Source organism: Marmota marmota, unplaced genomic scaffold (genome assembly GCF_001458135.2).
Source record: "Marmota marmota marmota unplaced genomic scaffold, marMar, whole genome shotgun sequence".
NCBI lineage: Eukaryota > Metazoa > Chordata > Mammalia > Rodentia > Sciuridae > Marmota > Marmota marmota.
Window position 1 is genome coordinate 66,168,618 of NW_025999900.1, and position 23,451 is coordinate 66,192,068.

Consider the following 23,451-nt stretch of genomic DNA (forward strand, 5'->3'; position numbering starts at 1 on the left):
TTTTTTTTTGAGACAGGTTCTCACTAAGTTGCTGAGGCTGGCTTTGAACTTGCGATCCTCCTGCCTCAGCCTCCCAAACCACTAGGATTACAGGTGTGCGCCACCACATCTGGCCTAACTTTATTAAGTATACTGCTCTCCCTAATTCATTTTGAATCTATCTAAAATAATTTGAGGTGCATTTTTCAAAAGAGGTCTGCAATATTTTTCATACCACATCAGTGCTTCTGGGTACTTAAAAAAGTATCAGGTAGCAGGTTTCCATGAGGAGAACTTGGCACAGGCCCACATGATATGGCATAACTGTGCCCATAAATGGTACAGATTTTGGGAAGCCAGATGGCTGTGAGAGCCAGGCTGCCCCTCATGGGTTTGAGTACTCCAGAGTCCCTGGCAGAGGTGTATCTGGAACTGGAGGGCTTCTCTTATAAAAGCTTTGCGGTGCTGGAAAGAGAAATTCTTCAAGTACTTGTAGACTCTGTATTTCAGCAATATTCATCTTGATAATAATTCCTAAAGGATCGGCAGTCTGAGGAGAGAAGAGGAACCTAATATTTGAAAACATGTATTTATTGATTGAAGCTTTGGGAGTTAGCTCTGTTTCTCTAGTAGGAATTTTTAAACCATTATTGAAAAATTTATACTACGTTGAGAACCAGTAAGCATGATGAGACAATGACAAATTATTTGTAATTAGTAACTCCTTGTACAGAACTCATGAGCATGATAATGGTAATCTTACTGTTGAAAAAATTCAGGAATAATTGTGGTTTCAGCTGTTCAACAGATATTGAGCATCTGTGACATACCGGGTACTCTGCAGGGGCTAGAAACAAAATATGACCTAATTCTTAAAATTGATAATATTTTTTTTTAATATTTATTTTTTAGATGTAGATGGACACAACACAATGCCTTTATTTATTTATTTTTTTCATGTGGTGCTGAGGATTGAACCCCGGTCCCGCCCATGCTAGGCGAGCACTCTACCGCTGAGCCACAATCCCAGCCCCAAGAATTTTTAATAAATTGGTTCTGCCACAGATTAATGTTTAAGAGTTCAGATGATTGGCAATAATTAGTGTACAAGACTTTTTTAAAAAATCCCAAAGTATGCAGAATTCAGAAGAAAGCTAAAAAAACAAAAGGCTAATTTTGTAGAACAGTACAGTGGTAACCGTTTAATAAGTCCTACTCCTTAATGGAGTTTTTAAATTGTAATTTTGTGTAATGAATGCCAACACATAAAAAATATTCTGAAGTCATAGAGGTGATTAAATACTAAACCTGTGGTTATAATTACTTATTTGAGAGCTTAGATAAGCTGAGCACAAAGAATGGTAGTTGGGAAAATTCTTGCAACAGGTGATGGGACTGGAACTAAATAGGGTCAAGAAGGCTGTATTGACCAAGAGGTTGGCACAATGAAGCCAGGAAAGAGGGCCTGTCTCCAAAACCAAGGCTTGGCTTGTGTTGTGGAAAGCTCACAAAGGGTGGAGAGAAACACAGAATTTTGCCTGCATCCCTTCTCAGAAGAAGGAAGAAAGAATGAGGATCATAGCCAGACCTACTTTGAAAGGTGACTGTGAGATTAAATGGTTGATGAGTGTCAAGTCCTGGTCTGGGCCTGAATCATAGGAAGTGTACAATAGACAGAAAATGGCATTGCTATTGGGAAGGATGGGTGAACTATGGCAGGCAGGATGCATCTTCCTACTTTGATATGATGGGAATGAGGAAACCACAGCTGCTTTTGAACAGAGCTAGAATGTGACTGGAATGAATTAATAATGGCTTCCATTTGAGATCTCTATTTTGTGCTAGAAAACACTGAATGTTCAGCCCTCACCACTACCCTGTGGGGGGAGGAAGGGTGTTGTCCTCTGTGGCTCAGTGGGAGCAAACAGACCTTGTCCAAGGCCACCGCACTATTGAGAGGGAAGGTGTGTTTGAACCTGAGCTCCCTGCTTCTAAGTCTGGGTTCATTCTCCTCCTCCCGGACTGTCTCTATCTGGGAAGCTATCTGTCAGGGACTGATGACCCTTTGGAAGAGGAGTAGCTACCTCAGATAGTGATCACTGCTACCAAAAAGATGTGCAGGCTTAGAGTACATGTTGGCAGACCAAAGGAGGAGGAAATAGGACAGTCATACATTAGTGGAAAAAGAGACAAATTTAGTGATTGCTATAGAGGAGAAAAGACAGGAAGATTGGCTGTTTGAAATGAAGGCCTAACTCTCTTTTGTCTGGGCTGGGTTCCAGAAATTTCAGGCACCAACAGGGTGTTCATGGATTTTTATTCAAAATGTTAATTTTTTTAACAGGCAGTTACTTAAGGCTTCACAGTACTTCTCCATAGTAAAGTCTTGCTGGGTGTAGGTATGTTGTCTAGCATGCCACTGGGGAGGGCTGAAGAACAAAGGAGTGTCCTCAGGTAGGAAAGATTCTAAGTATTCCTTTGGCTCAGTGTNTATCCCTCTCCTTTGCTCTGGGGCTCCCAGGACCACATGTACCACTCTGGCCCAGAGTTCCAAATACCTGATCAGGTTTTGAGTTTGCTCAGAGTTGCCTGTAATTTTGAGGACTTTTTCCCTACTCAGTATGTATGTTTGTTGTTTGAAAATCAAAATGTTAACTTGATACAATGTCATAGGCCTTTTTGGAAGAAAGGAATCCTCAGAATCCAATGGAGGGGGTGTCCAGTGGGGAACTAGAGCTGTGAATCCTGAATGGTACACAGGGAGAAGGGACTTCTTGTTGTTTGTTTTGCAGTACTAGAGATTGAATCCAGGGCCTTGCCCATGCTAGGAAAGCACTGAGCCACATCCCCAGGACATTTTATTTTATTTTAAGATGAAGTCTTGCAAAGTTGCCCAGGCTGGTCTGGAACTTGTAATCCTCCTGCCTGTGCCTGGGGAGTAGCTGGGATCACAGGTGTGGACCTTCATGCCCATGAAAGGGGATGTTTTTAAGAACACATTCAGCAGTGCTAGTTGTCTCACAAATGATTTATTTTCTTTCCCTTTTTTGGGGGGCTACCGAGGATGGAACCAGGGGCACTTAACCACTGAACCATATCCCCAGCTCCCTACCCCGCCTTTTGAGGGGTTACCAGGGATTGAACTCAAGGGTACTTGACCACTGAGCCACATTCCCAGCCCCTTTTTTGTATTTTATTTAGAGACAGGGTCTCACTGAGTTGCTTTGCACCTCACCATTGCTGAAGCTGGCTTTGAACTTCCAATCCTCCTGTTTTAACCTCCCGAGTCGCTGGGATTACAAGCATGCACCACTGCACTTGGCTCTACCTGTATTTTCAAACACAGTGAGAAAGTGAGTTTGCCTTATTTCAGCAGTAATAGCCCAGTAGATTGAGATTACACAGAGCATTTCTTTCTTTCTTTCTTTTTTTTTTTTTTTGGTGGTGCTGGGGGATTAGAACCCAGGGCATTGTGCATGCAAGGCAAGCACTCTACCAACTCAGCTGTGTCCCCAGCGCTATATAGAGCATTTCTTGTGCAAAAAAGATCCTTCTTGAAAAAAGAGAGTTGGAGCAGGATGAAAAACCACTTTTAGTTCAAATTGGAAACCATTTGCTTTTGCTTTTGGGATGTGTTGGATATCATCTGTTTATGGTCGTCAATCCTAGGTTTCACATCCAGCCCTGCCACTTGGTTTAGGTAGTTATGTGACTTTGGCTAAGTCATTTTACTTTCCTAGACTTTTTTTCTCACCTTGTAAACTGGGGTAAATATTAGCTCTATTGCAGGATTTTTGTAAGGATTAAAGGCAATATATGCAAAGGACTCCCTAAGTGAAAGTTCCCTGGAACCTAATACAAAGAGGGAGTGTGGCCCTCCCTCCAGCAGTGGTTCTCAAGCCTGAGGGAGCATCAGAATCACCTAAAAGGCTTTTTTTGAACTACAGCTTGTGAGGCCCACCTCCAGAATTGCTGGTTCATTGGATCTGGGGTGGGACTTGAGAATTTGAATTTCTGAGTTTCTAGGAAATGATGCTGCTGGTATTGGTGATCTGGGGACCACACTGTGAGAACTACTGGGCTAACTTACCAGCAGGCATTAGGTGCTATAGATATCTTTGAGAGCGGAGCTTTATGTGGTTAGAGTTACTCTATAATATAAAATTCTTGGAATGCATTTTGAAAATTCAGAATTTAGTATCTTGTAGTTCAGTAGTCTTTGTTACAAGTATTTGAAGGAAAATAAGTTGTGGAAGTAATAGTTATAAATAAACATTATGGATAGTCTAACAATATCTAATTGGATGAAGTATGTGAAAGTGCTTTTATGAAATGTTAGATGAATATCAAATCACAACTGAAAAAATATTTTAAGTAACTTTGTTTTTAAGATTGACCATCATAATGGGGTGTAAAATAGTGTGACTTAGATTTCTCATCTCAATGTGCTGTTTACTGTATGTATTTTTCTCTTTCTCCTCCAGGCTGCTGACTTGAGTAAACCAATAGATAAAAGGATATACAAAGGAACACAGCCTACTTGTCATGACTTCAACCACCTAACAGCCACAGCGGAAAGTGTCTCTCTCCTAGTGGGCTTTTCCGCAGGCCAAGTCCAGCTTATAGACCCAATCAAAAAAGAAACTAGCAAACTATTTAATGAGGAAGTAAGTAGCACGCTGTCTTAGCTGTTAAGAATCCCTTTAAGAGTTTATGTGTTCTTACCGAGGGCCTAATTTTATACTTCAAGCTAAGTTTTTCATTTACTCAGTCATTCTACCTAGTATTACAGATTTAAATGTGGTGGATTGATTTGTTGACCTTTACTGTTCTTCCTTGGATAACTGTTTCGTGCATTTGTATGGGGCATGCTCAGGTACCTACAGCAGATTCTTTAAAAATCTTCTATAGTGGAGATAAATACGAGACTGTCACTTGATAAGAATGATTTAAAGGAGAAAATAAAGAATTCCAAACTTTGTTCACGTTAGTGGAAAGTTTCATGCCAATCAACCTGATATTTCCTTAGACTGCTCAAATTGCATCTAAAGTATTTGTATGCATGTTTGACAGGGCTGACGGGTAGTTCTCCTGTTCTTGAAAATATTTGCTGTAAAATCACCTTTGACATAGTTAGAAATCCTGGCACTTAAAATTGGATCACACCACAGAGCTTTTGTCAGTGTTGTTGTGTGTTCTGAGGTTTCTAGTATTTGTATTTTCATTGTGGAGGGAGCCTGAGCTGTCTGACCTGCCTGTTCAGGAACAGGTCAGGACTGTTAAATGTGGCAAGTAGAAGTTACCAATAGTTTATGTTAAAATCATTGGAGGGGCTTTTTGGCTCTAGATATTGCCTTTGTATACTATGGTCTTTCTCAACTCTGTTTCATTGTGACTTTCTAGAAAAGGCAAGGCTGAAGTAGACTTGCTGAGTTACAAGCTCTGGTTTCCAAGTGTTACTTGTTATTCAGCCCTGATGTGCAAAGGATTGAGTCATATGGTAGTTTTGCAGTGTTATATGGTTTTTACATCATTGACTTTTAACAGAAACTTGTTATAGAATTCTGGTGTTTTAAGAAATAATTTTGTTTGGGAAGAGTCTGCCCCAAACTTGACAAATTGCAGTTAAAATTCCAATTCTTTTGCACTCATTAGGGTACATACTCACCATGCATATCCGGTATCCATACATTTTGGCATTGCCAATGGATTTGGTGAAATCTTTTGAATCGTGCCATCTCCTCTTCTAGTTTCACCTGGGTTGACTGGAAACAAAACTTGCCATCTGAATTGACAGACTGCAGAGGAAAAGTGTTTAATCTCATTTTCCTGTTAAAAAAAAAAAAATCTTAAGCAAAAAATATTCTGTTTATTAATAACATCTGAAGAAGATTTCTAAGTAGCTGGATGTTTTTTTAGGGAGGGTGGGGCACAAAATTGGCCTTTTCTTCACTGTTAATAGACATTGTGAATTTGTAGTCATTGGGGATTTTTTTGTGTGTTTAGGTAGAGGAGAGTGTGATGGAGGGGGGCGGGACTGGAACCATGTGCAGGGCTGTTGGTAAACAAGATCTGGAAGCAGCTCTGGCTGAGGATGGCATAGAATGCCACTTAGAGAACAAGAAAGGTTTGTGTATCATGGCTGGGGGGAGGGTGGGAGTTGGAGTCCAGGAGGCCCTGGCGACTTGGGGCTCCAAGAATACTCAGGCTGCCTCAGCCAGATCCATCCCTGCCCTGGGGACCAAGAGTTGCCAGAACACAGCACCTTACTCTTCACGATTTAAGCACAAGTTATCTCATAGTCCTTTTAAATTTTATTTGAAAAATGGTTGTTCAAATGTGTTTGTGGTTTGATGCCAGGCTGGCATTTGCATCTTGAGGCTGAAATTGTCTTTCCCAGTGTCTTTGGCATTTGGGTACATTTTCATCAGAATTTAGTCAGGATAGCTAAAAGCATGGTACTAGAGGTTCGTTTCTCAGATAGTGCCAGGACTGGGTTTGAAGCAGTCTTCATGCCGTGTTTTGCACTGCTGTGAGATTTAGAGGTATCCAAGTTCTTGTACATGGGAGGGCGGACACTTCCCATTTTGCAGAACAGGATATAGTTAAAGGGAAGGTAAGTGAGTGGTCTGGATCAGATAGCAAGTTGATAATAGATTTAGAACTGGAAATTAATACCAAAAACTTTGGTTGTAGGTTGACAAATTGCAGTTAAAATTCCAATTCTTTTGCATTCATTAGGGTACATGCTCACCATGCATATCCGGTATCCATTCATTTTGGCATTACCAGTGGATTTGGTGAAATCCCCACTGTGTGCGGCTGCCAGGCTGGCCCTTGCCTTCTCAGGAGTCCACAGTTAGTAAGGAAGGGTGGGTAGAGTACTGAGGCATATATTATCATAGTGATGTGAACAAATACCAGTGGGATACATGTCACCTTTTTCTTTAGTATGTATCAAATGTACAATTTTCTTAAAAGAAATGGTGGGAAAGTCTGAGAATGCTTTCAGAAGGTGACATTTGGTCTGGGTCTTGAAGGGTGTTACAGGAGTGGGAAGGGAAGTTAAGGAAGGCTTTTAAAGCTGGAGAAAACAGCTTGGCATTTGGTGGAACATCAAATAACATCATGGCCAGATCATAGGGTTTGAGACTTGGGGTGGCAAGAGTTAAAGCTGGAGAGATAAATTGGAACCAGATTGTGAAGCCTTTTCATGTCATGCTGAGAAATTTGGGTCTGACACCGGAGGATGTGGGGAAACCTTTGGGCTTTTAATCAAGAGGGTGACAGGATTAAATAGTTTTTAGAATTTTTGTCAGCACTTGTAGGTGGATTGGATTTAAGTAAGAGAAAATGAAAGTAGCAAGACCAGTAAGGAGGTGAGAGCTGAGGCTTGAGCTAGACTTGGGGCCATTCTTACCTTAGCTCAACAGACCATGACCGTCTATTATGTGCCCAGCAACAGGATCTACAGTGGCAGATAAAACCTGTCCTTGTGCAACTTTTAAATAACTGTACCACCCATGCACACTGATGGTAGCTTTATTTTATTTATTTATTTATTTTTTTGAGAGAGAGAATTTTTAATATTTATTTTTTAGTTTTCGGCGGACACAGCATCTTTATTTGTATGTGGTGCTGAGGATCGAACCTGGGCTGCATGCTTGCCAGGCGAGCACGCTACCGCTTGAGCCACATCCCCAGCCCAACACTGATGGTAGCTTTAAACTAGCAGACAGAGGAAATCTGAGCAGAAATGGTGTTCTTTAAATGGAATCCTCATGAGGGGGAATCCTCCCAGGTAGGGAATTGCTGCAGAACACACAGCAGGTAGGAAACATTGCAGGAGCAGGGAACTGAGAGAACCTGGCCTGGGCTGTGTGAAGTGAGGGTGAGATTGGAAGGGCCTGTTCAGGGTTGCTGCGTAGCTTTGGTAATGAGATTCTGTTGAAGGGAGTGGAAGCACAAGACAGCCAAACTGGTGGGGTTTTTTGTTTGTTTGTTTTAACATTTTTAAATTTTCAGACTGGTATTTTTGGAGCTTACCCTGGTTGCTTTCTGGAAGTTGAATTGAAGATAGGTATTAATAAATCTTGTGTAGGGCAAGGGAGGTAGCTCAGTGGTAGAGCTCTTGCCTACCTTGCCCGAAGCCCATTGTAAAAATTTAAAATAAAAATAAATAAATCTTAGGTTTCTGGTTATTAGTTACTCACTGAACAAGACTGGGAAAGAACCAGAAGAGGGGAACAGAAGGAAAGAGCAGAGGTTCTATTCTATACTTGGTAAATTTAAGATGCCTATAGATAATTGGATGTAAGGATCTGAAGCTCAAAAATAGGGATTAAAAATTTGGGAGTTGTCAGCATACAAATAGTAATCATAAGCCTTAGATTAGATGGAAAGGTCTGTAGAGAGAGTGTACTAAGATCAAAGAAGAATGCCTGGGTCCCAGTCCTGAGTGTATTCCAATTCTGGTCATCTCTTTCCACAGCCTCCAGAGAAGCCTAAAGCCATCAATTAATCTCCACTAAAGTTACAGTGTTGCAGCCCAGTGGTTAAGAACATAGACTCTTGAGCCTAGATGGCCTAGGATTCATGTGCTTTTTGCTTGCAGGGTGTGGGTTTTCACCTCACTTGCCTCCGCAGTTGGCAAATGGGTGGAAGAATACTCACTGGAAGTTTGTGGTGAGGATAAAGGTGAGCCCATTCAGGTCATTTAGTAGTAAGCCATGATAAGTGCTCTGCAGTATGGCAAGTAGGGGCAGACTCGTGAGGCTTCCTTCCTGGAGTTGGAGATTTAGATGAAAAGGCATCCTTGGGAGGTGAGACACCCACAGCTTTGAAGGATAAAAAAAATTTCTAGCACAAGAAGGTGTGGTGGTGCACACCTGCAATCCCAGCTGTTCAGGAGGCTGCAGCAGGAGGATCACAAGTTTGAGGCCAGTCTGGGCAAAGTGGTGAGACTGTGTCCCAAAATAAAATAAAAACAGGGCTAGGGATGTAGCTCAGTGGTAGAGTGCTTGTCTAACAAGTATGAAGTTCTCCCTTCAATCCTACTACCACCCAAAGAAAGAAAGAGCAAGCAGTGCAACCCAGGCAGAGAATCACACAGATAAGGCAGAGGTGGGGCTGCTTGTCAGGTAGTGTCCTCTTCCTGTCTTCCTCACCAGAGTGCTTCTCTTACCACCTGTTACACATGTGTGCCCGCAGCATTAATATCTCTGACCTTTGCCTGCTGCCTAGTACGTGAATATTTGGGTGGGTGGATGAATGGCCTGTGATTATAAATCTCTGAAATCTACTGGAAATAAGTGAAAATTTTCTATTTGGAAACAGGTATATTTTAAAAGGCAACTCCCTCCCTATCAACTACAAAATATAAAATACTTGTTTAATGGGAAAATAGAGAGGTACAAAGAGGAAAGCATCATCCATCAGCTGTAGTGCTGTTAATCTTCATAGTCTTTTTTTTTTTTTTTAAGTTATAANCCCCCCCCCGCTTTTTCTTAATGAGACAAGACATTAAGGGTTTACACTTTTCATTAGAGATACTAGCCAAATTTACTTCCCACAATCTGGCCGTTGATCGGTTCAGGTCAGTGAGCAGAGGGAGCTCTGAGCCTTTTCCCCCCTCCTCGGCCTGTCTCCAGCCACACTGGAGATCCTTTCTGGCCTTTCCTTGGAAATGAAGTCCTCAGCTCCCTAAGTCTCTCTAGTCTCTTAGGTGGGTTTGAAGTTTATGGATCATTTCTGTTTATTCTTACGCCCTGACAATGTCTAGGAGGCATTGAGAATATTTTGTTACACAATTCATCCAATAAGACAAGTGGCTAGGCCTGGAGCTTTCCTTCATAGTAAGAGCCATCTGGAAGGAGAGTCACCCATGGTCAGCACTCAGCCTGTGTGAAGTACTACAGAGGGCGAGGAGTTTAATTTTTATAACTACTGTGTATATATTTGGGGACATCCTTGCTATCTTTGTAAAAATTCTGATATGGGGGTTGTATCCGCAGAGTAGTAACGTCAGAAGATCTTCAAGTTACGTTTTGATTGTGGCAAACTATAAAATCTAAAAAGAACTTGTCATCTCTGCCCCTCCTGTTACTGATGTGTGATGAGACCCTCTCTTCTGGGTATTGTCTCTCAGCTGTGAAGCTAAAGAGAGCATTCTGGGGAAGTCTCCATCTCCTGTGCCATTGAAGTCAAATCTAACTGAAGGGCACGCTGGGGAGATGATGGCCCTGCCTCAGTTGTGGAGGGGGATGGTGTCCCCTACCAGCTTAGGCTCCTGCAACAAGGCCCCAGGAGTGGGGGAGGAGAGCAAGAATCTATTTTTCAATATTCAGTCTGGTTCTGACACAAAAGAATGCAATGTGCATTTTGTCAATTTTGTTTTTGTTGCTTTTTTTTAATCAAAGGAAGGAAATGAGCACATGATGATATATTCCTTATTCTTAACATTGGTAAAAACGACATCTGATTCTTTCTTACATGGCTTTGAAATACCCTTTCCTAATACTTCCTGAAGGAAGCATCAACTGCCTCCAAATTCCTTTTATATAACCAAACCCTCCAGTTGCCATTTTTGTTTGTGGTTACATTATGGCTTTTCCAGCAGGTTCTGTGGTTTTTGAATTTTTTGTTTTAGTATTTTTGTTACGAATTAATATCTGCATTATAAAATTCATATCCACCTCTTTCCCCCAGATAAATTTTCCTACTTGTCATGTCGATGGAAGTGAGATAAAGAAAAAAGAAAAGGAAGCGCTTCAGAAAGCTTCAGTTCAGAGTAGTTGATTCAGCAGTGGCACTTTAACATGGCTGCTGATTGACTTTTATTGTTTCCTTCTAACTCGTATGATTTATTTTAGAAAATCTTACTTGTTAATACTATTGAATATGCATCCTTTTTCTTTGGATTGCTGTCTGAAATAGGTCCATGTGTTTGGCTTCCAGAATTAGAAAGTTGGAGAGGGCTTTGGCTGAGTACCTGATGAAGAAGGGATCCTGGAGGCCACAGCTCTGCACCTGAGCTTTCTTTACCTGTACAGAAATGTTATGTTGATAGTCTGTTGTTGTTTTAAATTATTTTGCTGTTGTTTGGTTGGGTTTTTTGCTTGTTTTTATAAAAGTGGGTTATGAAGATGGACCGTGAGGCATTTTGAACGTGACTCTCAACGGAAAGCCCTGTGGCCATGCCAGTCAAAACTCATAGTTGCTTCCTCCCTGTTATCCTCCTAGCTGAGCACCTGCCTTGCACTGTCCTTGAAACTGCACTTCCCAGATCTGTTAGGGCCCACGCTTTTTTCCCTGAGGGAGCTCGAGTGGGGTTCCCACGTTCCTCAACTCCTTTTTTCTACTTTCCTTGTTTCTGCCTCTTTTCCTGCAGCTTTTCCTCTCCAGCCTGGGGAGCAGGGGCTTGCTTCCCCTTGATCCACCCCCATCCCTCTCTCCCTGGCCATACTTTTCCTCTGCCAAGCACCTGCCCCGCATTACCCTTTCTGTCCCTTCTCAGCACCTTCTCAGTCCCCAAAATTACTTCCTCGTGATCTCTCCTATGTCCCTGGTGCCCAACTTGGCCTATGCTTCCTGGACTGTCCAATAGTATCAACCTGGAGAATCTGTTCCCTGAGGAGAGGGACACGCAGAGCAGAGCTCCACCAGAGGTAGATTCTCGCACTGTGGCAGCTTTCCTTTTCTGCCTGCTCTTTCTTCATTGCACTGCTGGGCCGTTTTCTCTTTTCTTCTTCTGCATTCCTAATTTTTGTCCTGTTTCCTCTAAGTGGGTTTTTCCAACAGTCTATGCTTCCCCACTTCAGCTTGCTGGGTCATCTTAGGCTTCTCAGATTTGGGTCTTGTATTCATAACTGATTTACTTGACTTTCCTTGTCATTTTTTTTAATAAGTTGTTGATGGACCTTTATTTTATTTATTTATATGCAGTGCTAAGAATTGAGCCCAGTGCCTCACACATGCTAGGCAAGTACTCTACCACTGAGCCATAGCCACAGCCTCTCCTGACCATTTTTTTGGGGGAGGGAGGGGGTACCAGGGATTGAACTCAGGGGCACTGAGTCACACCCCCAGCCCTATTTGTATTTTATTTAGAGACAGGGTTTCACTGAGTTGTTTAGCACCTCGTTGTTGTTAAGGCTGGCTTTGAACTCAGATCCTTCTGTCTCCCGAGTAGCTGGGATTATAGGCATGTGCCACTGTGCCTGGCCCTTCTGGTCATTTGATAGTTGCAGATTAACCTTCCTAGTTGCCTGTGAACAGAACTAGGTTGTTACAAACATCTGCCCCCCTCATCTGCTGTGAAATAGATCTCCCCTATCACACTGCTGCTGGTTAGCTGAAGGTCTTTTTGTTCATGTCCTAACTAGTTGTCATAGGCTTCTAACCAGTTTTTCCCATCTGGCCTTCCATTTGGTTCCTAGTGATAGGGGATTTTTCCTTATACTGTCCCTTTTTAAAAACCTTTGGTGCCACCACGGTCTGCAGTAGCACTGCCTATAAAAATATTCAGTGAGCCTCAGGTAGAATTTACAGTTTTTTCTCTTTCTTTTTCATTTTTAACAGTACTAGGATTGAACTCTGGGGTGCTTTTTTGCCTCTGAGCACCCCCCTGTACACTTTCTGAGACAGGATCTCACTAAGTTGTTGAGGCTGTCCTCAAACTTGCAGTCCTGCAGCCTCAGCCTCCTGAGTTGCTGGGTGTGCTGTCTATTGCACCTGGCTCACTCTGAATTTTTCTAATAGCCATGTTGAAAAAGTAAAAATCAACTTAAATGAACTTTAAGAATATATTATATTTGGGGCTGGGGCTGGGGCTCAGCGGTAGAATGCTCGTCTGGCATGTGTGAGGCCCTGGGTTCAATCCTCAGCACCACATAAATAAAATGAAGGTTTTGTTTCCACCTACAACTAAAAAAAATTTTTAATTTTTTTGAAAAAAGAATACATTATCTTTTAGCCAGGCGTGGTGGCACATGCCTATAATCCCAGCAGCTTGGGAGGCTGAGATAGGAGGATCAAAGCCTCAGCAAAAGGCGAGGCACTAAGCAACTCAGTGAGACCCTGTCTCTAAATAAAATACAAAAAGGGGGCTGGGATGTGGCTCAGTGGTTGAGGGGCCCTGAGTTCAATCCCTGGAACTGCCCCCCCACCAAAAAAAGAATACATTATATTTTATCCAAATATCCAAAATATTATTTTGATATACAACCAGTATAAAAATTATGATAAGATAGTTGACATTCTTTCTTTCTAATGAAGATACAGAATCCAGTGTGTATTTTATACTCACAGCACACTTCCTTCAAGTCAGCAATGTGACTTCAGGGTCAGGGTCACAGCCTGAGCTCTGAGCCTGGGCTTCACACCCCTAAATCCCATCACAGGATTCCAGAGCAGTCCCCTCTTCCTGCTTCAGGGATTTAGACAGTAGAGACACAGGGCCTGTAGGGCCAGTATTGCATCGCCCTGGACTATTCTGTCTGAGCCTTTGTCTTTGTGCTTCTGCCTCTCCCACCCCCTCCCCCAACATCTCTCCCCAAGAACTCCTGGAGGGATGGCATTTTGCTTCAGGGACAGTTTTTCAGAATGCTCATCCAGTTGAAGTCCCCATTCATCCTGGAGAGTTCAGGCCTAGCAAGGAAATCCCATTACTCAACATTTGACTACCAACTAAGAGTCTTGCCTTTTTTTGCCCAGACGCTTTGTGGAACAAAAATATAATTTTATGTTGCAGTAGCTGGGCTGTGTAATTGAAGAAAATATTCCAGATACTTCTGTTTTTTAATTTGAAAGACAGGAGAAAGATGTTTTCTGTTCTCTTTCTCTTTCATTAAACCCAAACCAGGTAACAATCCAGAAAAATTTAAATTAAAACAATTTAAATTAATTAACCCTGGAATTGTGTTTCCCACCCTGGCAGTGGGGTCTGAGCTAGCTGTCACCCTCTTCCTAAGAAACCCTGTGAGTGGCCCTGCCAGGCTGGTCTCAGAGCTACTTGATGTTTGTCTGTGGGATCCTGTGACCTGCACAGGATCTATCTGCCTCGTCAGAGCAGGTTCTGCGGTCTCCCATCGGCTTGCTTTGCTCCCACCCCAACACCTGACACTTGTGAGTTGTTGTTCTCTCTGGATGGATGCACTTCCTCACACTTTCTCTCTACTCTTCCCAGTTCTTGCTCAGCTGCCCCCCAATCAGGGAAAGTCCATTCTTGGCTCTCTTGTTGGAGACTGAAGTCACTACAACCCCCTCCCTCCATCACTTCATCTTCTCTCTGTGGCTTTTTTGTTTCTTCGAAGCACTTACACCATTAAATCATAAATTTCACTTATTTTCTCATTCCAGTTGAACATAAATTCCATATAGGAAGGGATGACTATTTTGTTTAATGCCAAATCAGTGCCTGGCACAGGATAATCACTCAGTGCTGAGTGAGGACATGAAGGTAATGGATGTCAGGCAAGTTTCTTAACCTTTCTGAGCTCCTTTCCTCGTGGGCAGGTAGGTGTTCTGTAGAATAATACCTACCTTCCTGCAGGAAAACAGGCTCGATGACATTGCTGTTGGGAATGTAAATTGTTTCATTCTCCATGGGAGGCAATTTGTCCCTATAAAATTTATGAATGTATATGCCTTTTGACCTAGCCACTGCACTGGGAATTTATCCTGCAGGTATATTTCTCAGACATGTGAAAACTGCCCTGTGTTCAAGGGTATTCATCCTGATATTGATGTTAATCAGTGGGGGTTGCACGGTAAGCCACAGTACATCCACATAATTGAAGGCAGCTTTAGAAAAAGAGGAAGAAGCTGTCTTTAGACCACACAGATTTACAAGATGTATCATGGACTGAGAAGGCAGAGGTGAGAGTGTGCACAGTATGAAGACAGAATTGGGTAGATTTTACTTGTCTTGTACATGCACAAAGTCACTCTGGGTAGTTTAACAAGAACCCAGTATCAATGACTGAGGGCAGAGGATCTGGAATGCAGAAGAGAGTGATTGAGCTTTTTATTGTATGCTTGCACTTGAGTTATAAGTGTATTGCCCGATCAGAAACAAACAAAACCCCTACACTGACCTTGCAGGGTTATTTTGAGATTAGAGAGTGGCGTAAAGCATCTTGCCAGTGCCTGGCACCCAGAGTTGATACTCAGACTGGAAGTTAGGACAGTGCTATGGGTGATGATGTGCTGCCCACCAAATGTGCACCCCCATGTGATTGAGGTGCAGCCCCCCCCCCATGAAATATATGCTCTCCCTCCCTCAAGCACACAGCTGACAGGGAAAACTGATGAGGCAGACAAGCAAGAAACCCTTTCTTCCTTCTTGTTATTTCCCTTATCTGCCCACACTTGAACTGATGTGCCTAGTCCCCCAGGACCAGAGTGTGATAGTAGCTTCTGATTAGGTGTCCCGGCCAGCAGTTGGAGCAGATGAGTGCAGGGTTTTTTGTTTTGTTTTGTTTTCGTACTGGGGATTGAACTCAGGGGCACTAACTGAGCCAGTCTTATTTACAGACGGGGTCTTGCTGAGCTGCTTAGGTCCTTGCTAAGTTACTGAGGCTGGCTTTGAACTTTTAAACTCTTAGTCCTCCTGCCTCAGCCCCTGAGCTGCTATGATGACAGGCTTGCACAACCACATCCAGCAGGTGCAGGTTTTTTGTTTTGTTTTGTTTTGTTTTAAAATAATCGGTAATCCGCATGTCTATGTAGGGTAGACTCAGTGCAGCTTTTTAATGTGAGAATGAAGTTTTTAAATGTGTTTTTTCATTGCAACAACATTTATTTTAATAAGTGTTGTAACTGTTTATCTTCATACTCCACCATTATGGAGCAATTACTATTTTTGCTTGACAGGATTATAGTTTTTGAATTCTAATGGAATTTTTTTGTTGTTGTACTTTTTTTAAGGTGCAAAGTAAAATTTATCCTAACCATACTGCTATGAGTTTTTATGTATTTAAAATTTTCTGCAAATGGTAAATAGAATAACAGTGAAGTGATCTTGGAAAAATTGGGATTTGGTAGGGTTTTGCTGAAAGGGAAGGTGCAAGAGTTGAGAATGCTATACTAGGATAAGGGTGGCAGTCTGACTTCAGCCCAAGTTAGCTTGTTAAACCCTGATAAGGGTGAGCTGTGGATGCCCTTAGACACTGGGCCATCTCACTGTCCTGTCTGTGGGCTCAGAAGTGAGTCCTGGCGCTGGACATAGCAAGGACATAAACAGCAAGCCTGGCAGAGCACCATTGGATGTGGGGGGGCCTCTTCTTAGCCCACTATCAACACTTGTACACTCCCCAGACCACTCTCCCTGCCCCATCTGGTTTGGCCATGCATATTACCTGCCTAACCTTCTTGCTGAAGAAATGGTGAAGGTGTAATGGAAATCCTGCCAGAGCAGTGCTAGGTTTTTAGGTTGTTGGCGCTAACATAGGTCAGGTGCCTTTTATAGGTAGGTCAGCAGGCAAGAAAGAAAGGCGAGGATGAAAATGTTGGCTGTGTCCCCAAGGACAGAGCTTATTAATTTAAGAGGTCCAGCTATGACATTCGGTGGCAGTCAGCAGTGACACCTTCTGTAAAATAATCTGCAACTGACCCATGGAACCCAAGCCCCTCAGGCCTGCATGCTGTTCAGGGCACCCACCTCCCCTTCCCAATTTGGCGTCATTTGTTGGCAGCCCACCTTCTGAGGTCTGGTTTTCATACATTGAGCTTGCATGGCTCATGAACTCTTTCCCATCCTTTTAATAATCAAATTTTCATTTAATAATTTTCTGTAAAGAAGCAGGCACATAGTCGAGCCAGCTAGGCTGCAGGCTCCATGTTTTTTTTGACAGGGTCCACTCAGTTAGGCAAAGTGGTAGCAGTTAAGCCTCTTACAGGGCAGTGGGACAGTGGAGAGCATTTGGCAGCAGGCGTTCCCAGGCAGAACTTGGGTGATTTCTGGTGACATGATTTAGAGACTAGGCAGCCTAGGGAAGAATCATTTGGAAGCTTCTGTGCCTGCAGTGGTCCCCATAACAAAGCCTGCAAGCCAAGGGTCCTTGTTTTGCATTTGGGTGTTTTCACTTTCTGCCTTCTGTTCTTTTGGTCTTAAAGGCACGACTACTGATTCATGCCTGTTAAAGAAGCTACTAGGTCAGTGGACCAGAAGTGAGCGTGGAGTTGAGTGATAGTGACGGAGCGCAGACTCCTGAGTTGACCATCTAGGTATTTCTTTAAACACCACCTCGTTCCAAAGAGGACTCTGAGGAAATGCATATAAAAGATGACACACGGGCAGCGTGTGCAAGTGGGGCGGCCTCAGTGGGCCCGGCGCTGCATTGCGCCCAGCAAGTGTGCTTTCAAGTCCTGTGTGCTGCTGGCAGCGGGCTGCAGATTTGACTCCCCGCCTTCGAGCAGCCGCAGCAGAGGGTCACATGTAGTCAGCATGTGGCCTGCAGTAACAGGAAATGCAGAGAAAGCCGGGAGGCATGGCTTTCTCAGCTATGAGTCCTCACGAGAGGGAGCTGCGTGTAGCTGCTGAGTCACAGGTTGACATGCTCCTGCTGGACGTGAGGAGGTGTCTGAGGGCTGCCTCTCACCCGTGTGCCCAGTGCCCGGCCTGGGGTCTGGCACAGAGTAGGCTCTCAGCAGATATTTGTTGAATGGCTGACTCCCTCAGTGAAAGCCAGTGGCCACCACCCAAGTGCAATTCTAGAAAGTAGTTCTGCAATGGGCCAGTGCTCTCGCTGGCTGGCTGACCACGGGATAAATGTGGCGTGCCTGGACGGACTCCTTCCTTCTCACCGAGAAGCAACAAGTTTTCTTGCTGGAAAAGTAGACCTTTGCACCTTCTCCCTTGTGATAACCTGTTCTCCTTTGTCTTCACAGAGACTAATAGACAAGGCACGCGTAACCTGTGTCAAATGGGTGCCCGGTTCGGAAAGCCTTTTCCTAGTAGCCCATTCGAGTGGGAACATGTACTTGTATAATGTGGAGCACACTTGTGGCACCACAGCCCCCCACTACCAGCTTCTGAAGCAGGGAGAGAGCTTTGCCGTGCACACTTGCAAGAGCAAATCCACGAGGAACCCTCTCCTTAAGTGGACGGTGGGCGAGGGGGCCCTCAGCGAGTTTGCTTTCTCCCCAGATGGCAAGTTCTTAGCATGCGTGAGCCAGGACGGGTTTCTGCGGGTGTTCAATTTCGACTCAGTGGAGCTGCACGGTACGATGAAAAGCTACTTTGGGGGCTTGCTGTGTGTGTGCTGGAGCCCAGATGGCAAGTACATTGTGACAGGTGGAGAGGACGACTTGGTGACAGTCTGGTCCTTTGTAGACTGTCGAGTAATAGCTAGAGGCCACGGGCACAAATCCTGGGTCAGTGTTGTGGCATTCGATCCCTATACTACTAGCGTAGAAGAAAGCGACCCTATGGAGTTTAGTGGCAGTGATGAGGACTTCCAGGACCTTCTTCATTTTGGCAGAGATCGAGCAAACAGTACACAGTCCCGGCTGTCCAAGCGGAACTCTACCGACAGCCGCCCCGTAAGTGTTACGTACCGGTTTGGTTCAGTGGGCCAGGATACACAGCTGTGTTTGTGGGACCTTACGGAAGACATCCTTTTCCCTCACCAACCCCTCTCAAGAGCAAGGACACACACAAATGTCATGAATGCCACAAGTCCTCCCGTTGGAAGTAATGGGAACAGTGTCACAACACCCGGGAACTCTGTGCCCCCTCCGCTGCCTCGGTCCAACAGCCTTCCCCACTCGGCGGTCTCCAATGCAGGCAGCAAAAGCAGCGTCATGGATGGGGCCATTGCCTCTGGGGTCAGCAAATTCGCAACACTCTCACTGCACGACCGAAAGGAGAGACATCACGAGAAAGACCACAAGCGAAACCATAGCATGGGACACATTTCTAGCAAGAGCAGTGACAAACTGAATCTAGTTACTAAAACCAAAACGGACCCCGCTAAAACTTTGGGAACGCCATTGTGTCCTCGGATGGAAGACGTTCCCTTGTTAGAGCCTCTGATCTGTAAAAAGATAGCACATGAAAGACTGACTGTATTAATTTTTCTTGAAGACTGTATAGTCACTGCTTGTCAGGAGGGATTTATTTGCACATGGGGAAGGCCTGGTAAAGTGGTAAGTTTTAATCCTTAATGCTGCACCAGATCTAGAACTTGAATAGGTAGTGATTTTTTTTTTTTTGTGTGGGAGGGGCGGGATGTACAATGAATGTGAATGACACTTCTTATTCTTAATGTAAATCTAAATGCATCAGAGCCATAATTTTGGATACTGCATGCCATGTAATTCTGAATCATTTGATAATTCACCTTAGCGCATTTAAAAAATATATAATCAAACTAATTGCCAGCTGAGTCAGTCATCCTTCTGGGAGTATATAGAGCCCCAAGATTAGCACTCCTGTATCAGACTATTTCAATTTAGGGAAATCATGACAGTGGGGAGGGGACAATGACTTTAAAATGCTAAAATTGATGCTTTAACTGGAATATTTTTGCTTAACTACTCAACTAGACTGTTGTACACCTGATCAGAGTGTGTGTTCAGTACAGATGGCCATTAATTGTCATTTATATCCAATTTTTTATCTTAATCATAAAATGTTTAGGAATCTATGAAATTTAACTTTAGGAACAAAGCGTTCAGCAGGGTTGATTGATATTATTTTTACATTGTTCTGGCAATCCACAGAAAGAGAAGAGCCTTAATTTTTAAAACCCATTTTAGTCATTTTATGACAATTAAAATTGTTTAATAAACATCTTTTTCCAAAGAAGCAGTTTGTAGAACTCTGATTGAGACTCTGTGCATTAAATCTCCACTTGACCCAGAGCCTGGACAGTTAGCATGCGCTGCAGCTGAGCACACCAGCAGCTGTTGTCAGAAGTGCCTCTTGCCACATAAGCCAAGACTTTCATGTCAGATGTGCTTGGCTTATGTTTTTTTCCCAAGAAGGGAAAAAGGAGGTTTTGGGTTTTTTTTTTTTTTTTGTCTGTTTTTGGGGGTCAGTAAGGCATGACTGTAGGCGGTGGGCAGGCTCCATGGCTCTGTTTCACCATTAAGCTCCCAGGGCTGCACAGTACCTCCCCACAGGGCACTTGGGAGGGTTTAGTTTCCCCCGAAGAGGGGAATCACAGGTGCAGCTTTCCCTTTTGCTTATTGGGAGTTGTGAATCTGTGATGACGCTTGGGATGCCAATGCCGGCCTAGTGCTTGTGCTTCCCCCTTGAGCGCCAGGCTTCTGGGCCTGTGTCGGCTCCCTCTGTGGTGGAAAGGCTATGCAGATTCTATGGGAAACTGCCGAATTTGATTCCAGTTCCTTATGGCCCTTCTCAGCTGCATAAGGAGCTTCTTTTCAAATTCCAGTTTTCATGGTGGATGAGGTGGTTGTTTGAGCTCTGTGTTTTGTGTCAAGATGATAGTTATTTTATTTGTTAACTTATTTGGAGTATTGAGGATTGTTTTTCTATTTCACCCACTTTTGTAATTAAATATAGTAATAATGATAATTTATACCCGTTTGAGTAGTGAATGTGGCTCATTAAAGAGAAGACCTGGCGGCTTCCTTTCTCTTATGTGTCAAAACTCTGGTAGATGGAGCAGCAGCTCCCTGCTCTTACCACAGCTCTCCCCGGAGAGCCAGGCCCAGGCCAACCCAGGCCTGCTTCCCACTTCTTGTCATGCCATGTTCCAATCCATGTCCCCATCACAAACATGCTCCTTACTGCAAATGACTGTTGTTCAGTGTGGTGGCAGTGACAGTGTGCCATGGCAGCCTTTCAGGGCATCTCACCTATGTTGATGGACTTCACGACCTTGAGCGGCACTTCATGGGAATGGGAATGTCCTGTTTACCTTGAATATGTGTCCTTTGTTCCTAAAGGTTAACTGATCTAAGGTAGCAAAGATAGCATCTTTGAGACTGTTTAAGCTTTGGGGGTCAAATTGGGCTGCCTGTGAGGGGGGCTAGTAATGAATATTCTAGGTTCAATTTCATGTCCCAATATAGTTCTAGAAATTCACTTTCAAATGCTGCTGAGGCCTTGAGTATGCAGTTTCAAAACTCAGGACTGTATTTGGCCTGAATAGAGTGGCCGGTCACAGGTAAGTAGCATTTATGGTGAAACTTGCAGTCACTGGCAGGAGAGCTGCAGGCAGACACTTCCTAACATGCTGCCCCCTTAGTTTTCCCAGTTGCACTGGCTTCAGCATGCTGGTGGGGTGGGGGAGGGATGGGGAGGCAGAAGAGCATTGTTTCCTTAGACGTCCTGATAGAAGCCTGTGTATGTGCTCGCGCCTCTGGGCTTCCAGCTCTTTCGTCCAGTTTCTGCTGCTGATTATAGTATCCTTAGTGTCCGTCTGGAGCCCCCTCATCAAGGCTCCAATGCCAGGTCCAGGGACCAGTGCAGATTAGTGTCAGCCCCAGGCTGCCCTGCCCTCACCCTGTGCTCTGACTGCCCCTTGCCTCTTGCTGTGAGAGCTGGCAGAGCCCCTCTGCAGGCAGGAGGACAGAGGCCTGGTGTTCTCCAGGACCAGAAGGGAAGGTGCTGCAGCTCCAGAAGAGGACCCAGGTGCAGTGGGTGTGGCTCCCCTTCCCAGGAAGGGAGGGGACGAGGAGGGGCAAGCAGGGCTCCTGAGTATGAGCTGCAGAGCTAATTGCTTCCACTATGAGAAATTTGGGGAGCATTTTTGTAGTTTCTTACCAAACTTTGAGCTTCCTCATTAAAGTTTTTCAGTGTGAACGTTATTAGGAGCAAGGATAACTTTTCTAACCTCACCTCTGAATAAAACACAGCTTTTAGCAAAGGGAAGGTTGTTACCACTTGGTCAGCACTGCTTGTCAGGCTTGGGCTGAACCTTGTAGTCCACACCAGGCCACTGGGAAGGAGGCTTGCTCTGGCCCAGTGAGGGCGGCTGTCCCTGCACAGCATCCAATGTCCTTGGAGGCTCCATGCCTAGGCAGTGCTCCGCTCACCTTCTTCAGACCCACAAGCAGCTCCAGGAGCCAGCTTTGTTGTGGTTTTGGTGAGGCAGCCCCAGCCCCTCCAGACAGCCTCCTTACTCAGCGGGGAGACCACATCCCCAAGAGGCCTGGAGATGGGCCTTGGGAAAGCTGTACCTTCTTTTAAAAGCAGATGCGCAAGAGGGAGTAGGCAGACACTTAAGAGAGTGCCAGGAACTTTGGGTTCCAATTTTGCTTAAATAAATAGTGGTAAAGAACCCTAAGTTTGCCAGGAATGGGGGCGCATACCTGTTATCCTACTTACCAAGGGGTGTCTGAGGCTAAGGCAGGAGGATGGCAAGCTTGAGGTAAACCTGAGCAACAAAAACCCTGTCTCAAATGAAAATACTTTTTAAAAGGGGGATGGTGCTAGGATGTAACTCAGGTGTTGAGCATTTGCCTAGTGTGTTCGAAGGTCTGGGTTCAATCCCCGAATACTGTAGAAAAAAAGAACCCTAAGCTTGTCTTTTGTGCTAATTGAGCAAGTGTGTTGGAAGGGTTTTTCCTGTGAGCCCCTGACTCAAGACTAAAGATGGATGCTTTAAGATAGAAAACCTCAGAGCATGGAGAGACAGACAGAAGCTGCAACAATTATCATCCCAAAGACACTCAGAAATCTTGAGGAACAGTGTTTATGGGTATATGCACACATCCCGGGTTGGGTTTCATAGTTGTCTCTAGCTCTTGGCTTAAGCCAACACCCAAGTCCTAGCTGGCAAATAGCCAGGCAGCCATTTCTCTCTGATCCTGTCATATCCTGTGGTAGATTTGGAATTTTTAAGAAACTTTGAAATGTTAGACTCAATGCTGAAACTGGTGAAAAGGCCTCACCCTGAGTCTGCAGTGTGCAGGGAGGGCCTTTGTCACCTCTTGCCTGGAGGGAGGTTTTCCCTCTTTGTGGAGCAAGCTCGAAGTGAGGAAAATGTCAGGCTGGGAAAAACCCTGATTGTCCAGGGAAGGGGATACAGGTCAGCATTGGCTTTTCGTGTGAAAGATGCATGGCATGCAGTGTCACGTGCTGTTGGAGGGGCTGGGCCCACAGAATACCTGGGAGTGAGGAGAAGCAGGTGCTCTGAGTGCCAGTCACAGAACTATGGCAGATGTGTCTGCAGGTGGGGAGAGGCTCAGCCTGCAGGTGTAGGCCAGCAAGTGACCCAGAGATGTGCTCCTGCCCTGCTCTGGGTGACTGGTGAAGGCTGCTCTGGCCCCCATCCTGAGAGCCCAGGGGAGCCAGCAGCCGGGTCCCTTCCTTGTGCAGAGTGTGCCTTTTGACCCGAGTGGCTGGACCCACACTGCTTGTTGGTTCAGGTTAACAAGGTGCTCATCACAGTGCCCCAGTGATGTCCCAGAGAGAGGCGACCTCAGACTGGTGAGAGTGAAGCCTGGGGCTGGCTTTGTAGAAGCACTTTGTGTTGGATGGTCAACTTTGAAACTCAA

At 44.4% G+C, this 23,451-nt stretch overlaps 1 protein-coding gene across 7 annotated transcripts in view; it reads left to right on the forward strand.

Annotated features, from left to right (window-relative positions):
- Nucleotides 1-23,451, forward strand: part of Wdr20 (WD repeat domain 20) — a 63,242-nt gene that overhangs the window by 32,475 nt on the left and 7,316 nt on the right. For 2 of the 7 annotated variants that reach the window (XM_015495820.2, XM_048799353.1), the window contains exons 2-3: nucleotides 4,464-4,646; nucleotides 17,869-19,128. The exons of 1 other annotated variant lie outside the window; for it this stretch is intronic. In XM_015495820.2, the coding sequence (XP_015351306.1) occupies nucleotides 4,464-4,646; nucleotides 17,869-19,128 (1,443 nt within the window). 4 more of the 7 variants (XM_015495827.2, XM_048799355.1, XM_015495833.2 and 1 more) reach the window with 3 other exon arrangements.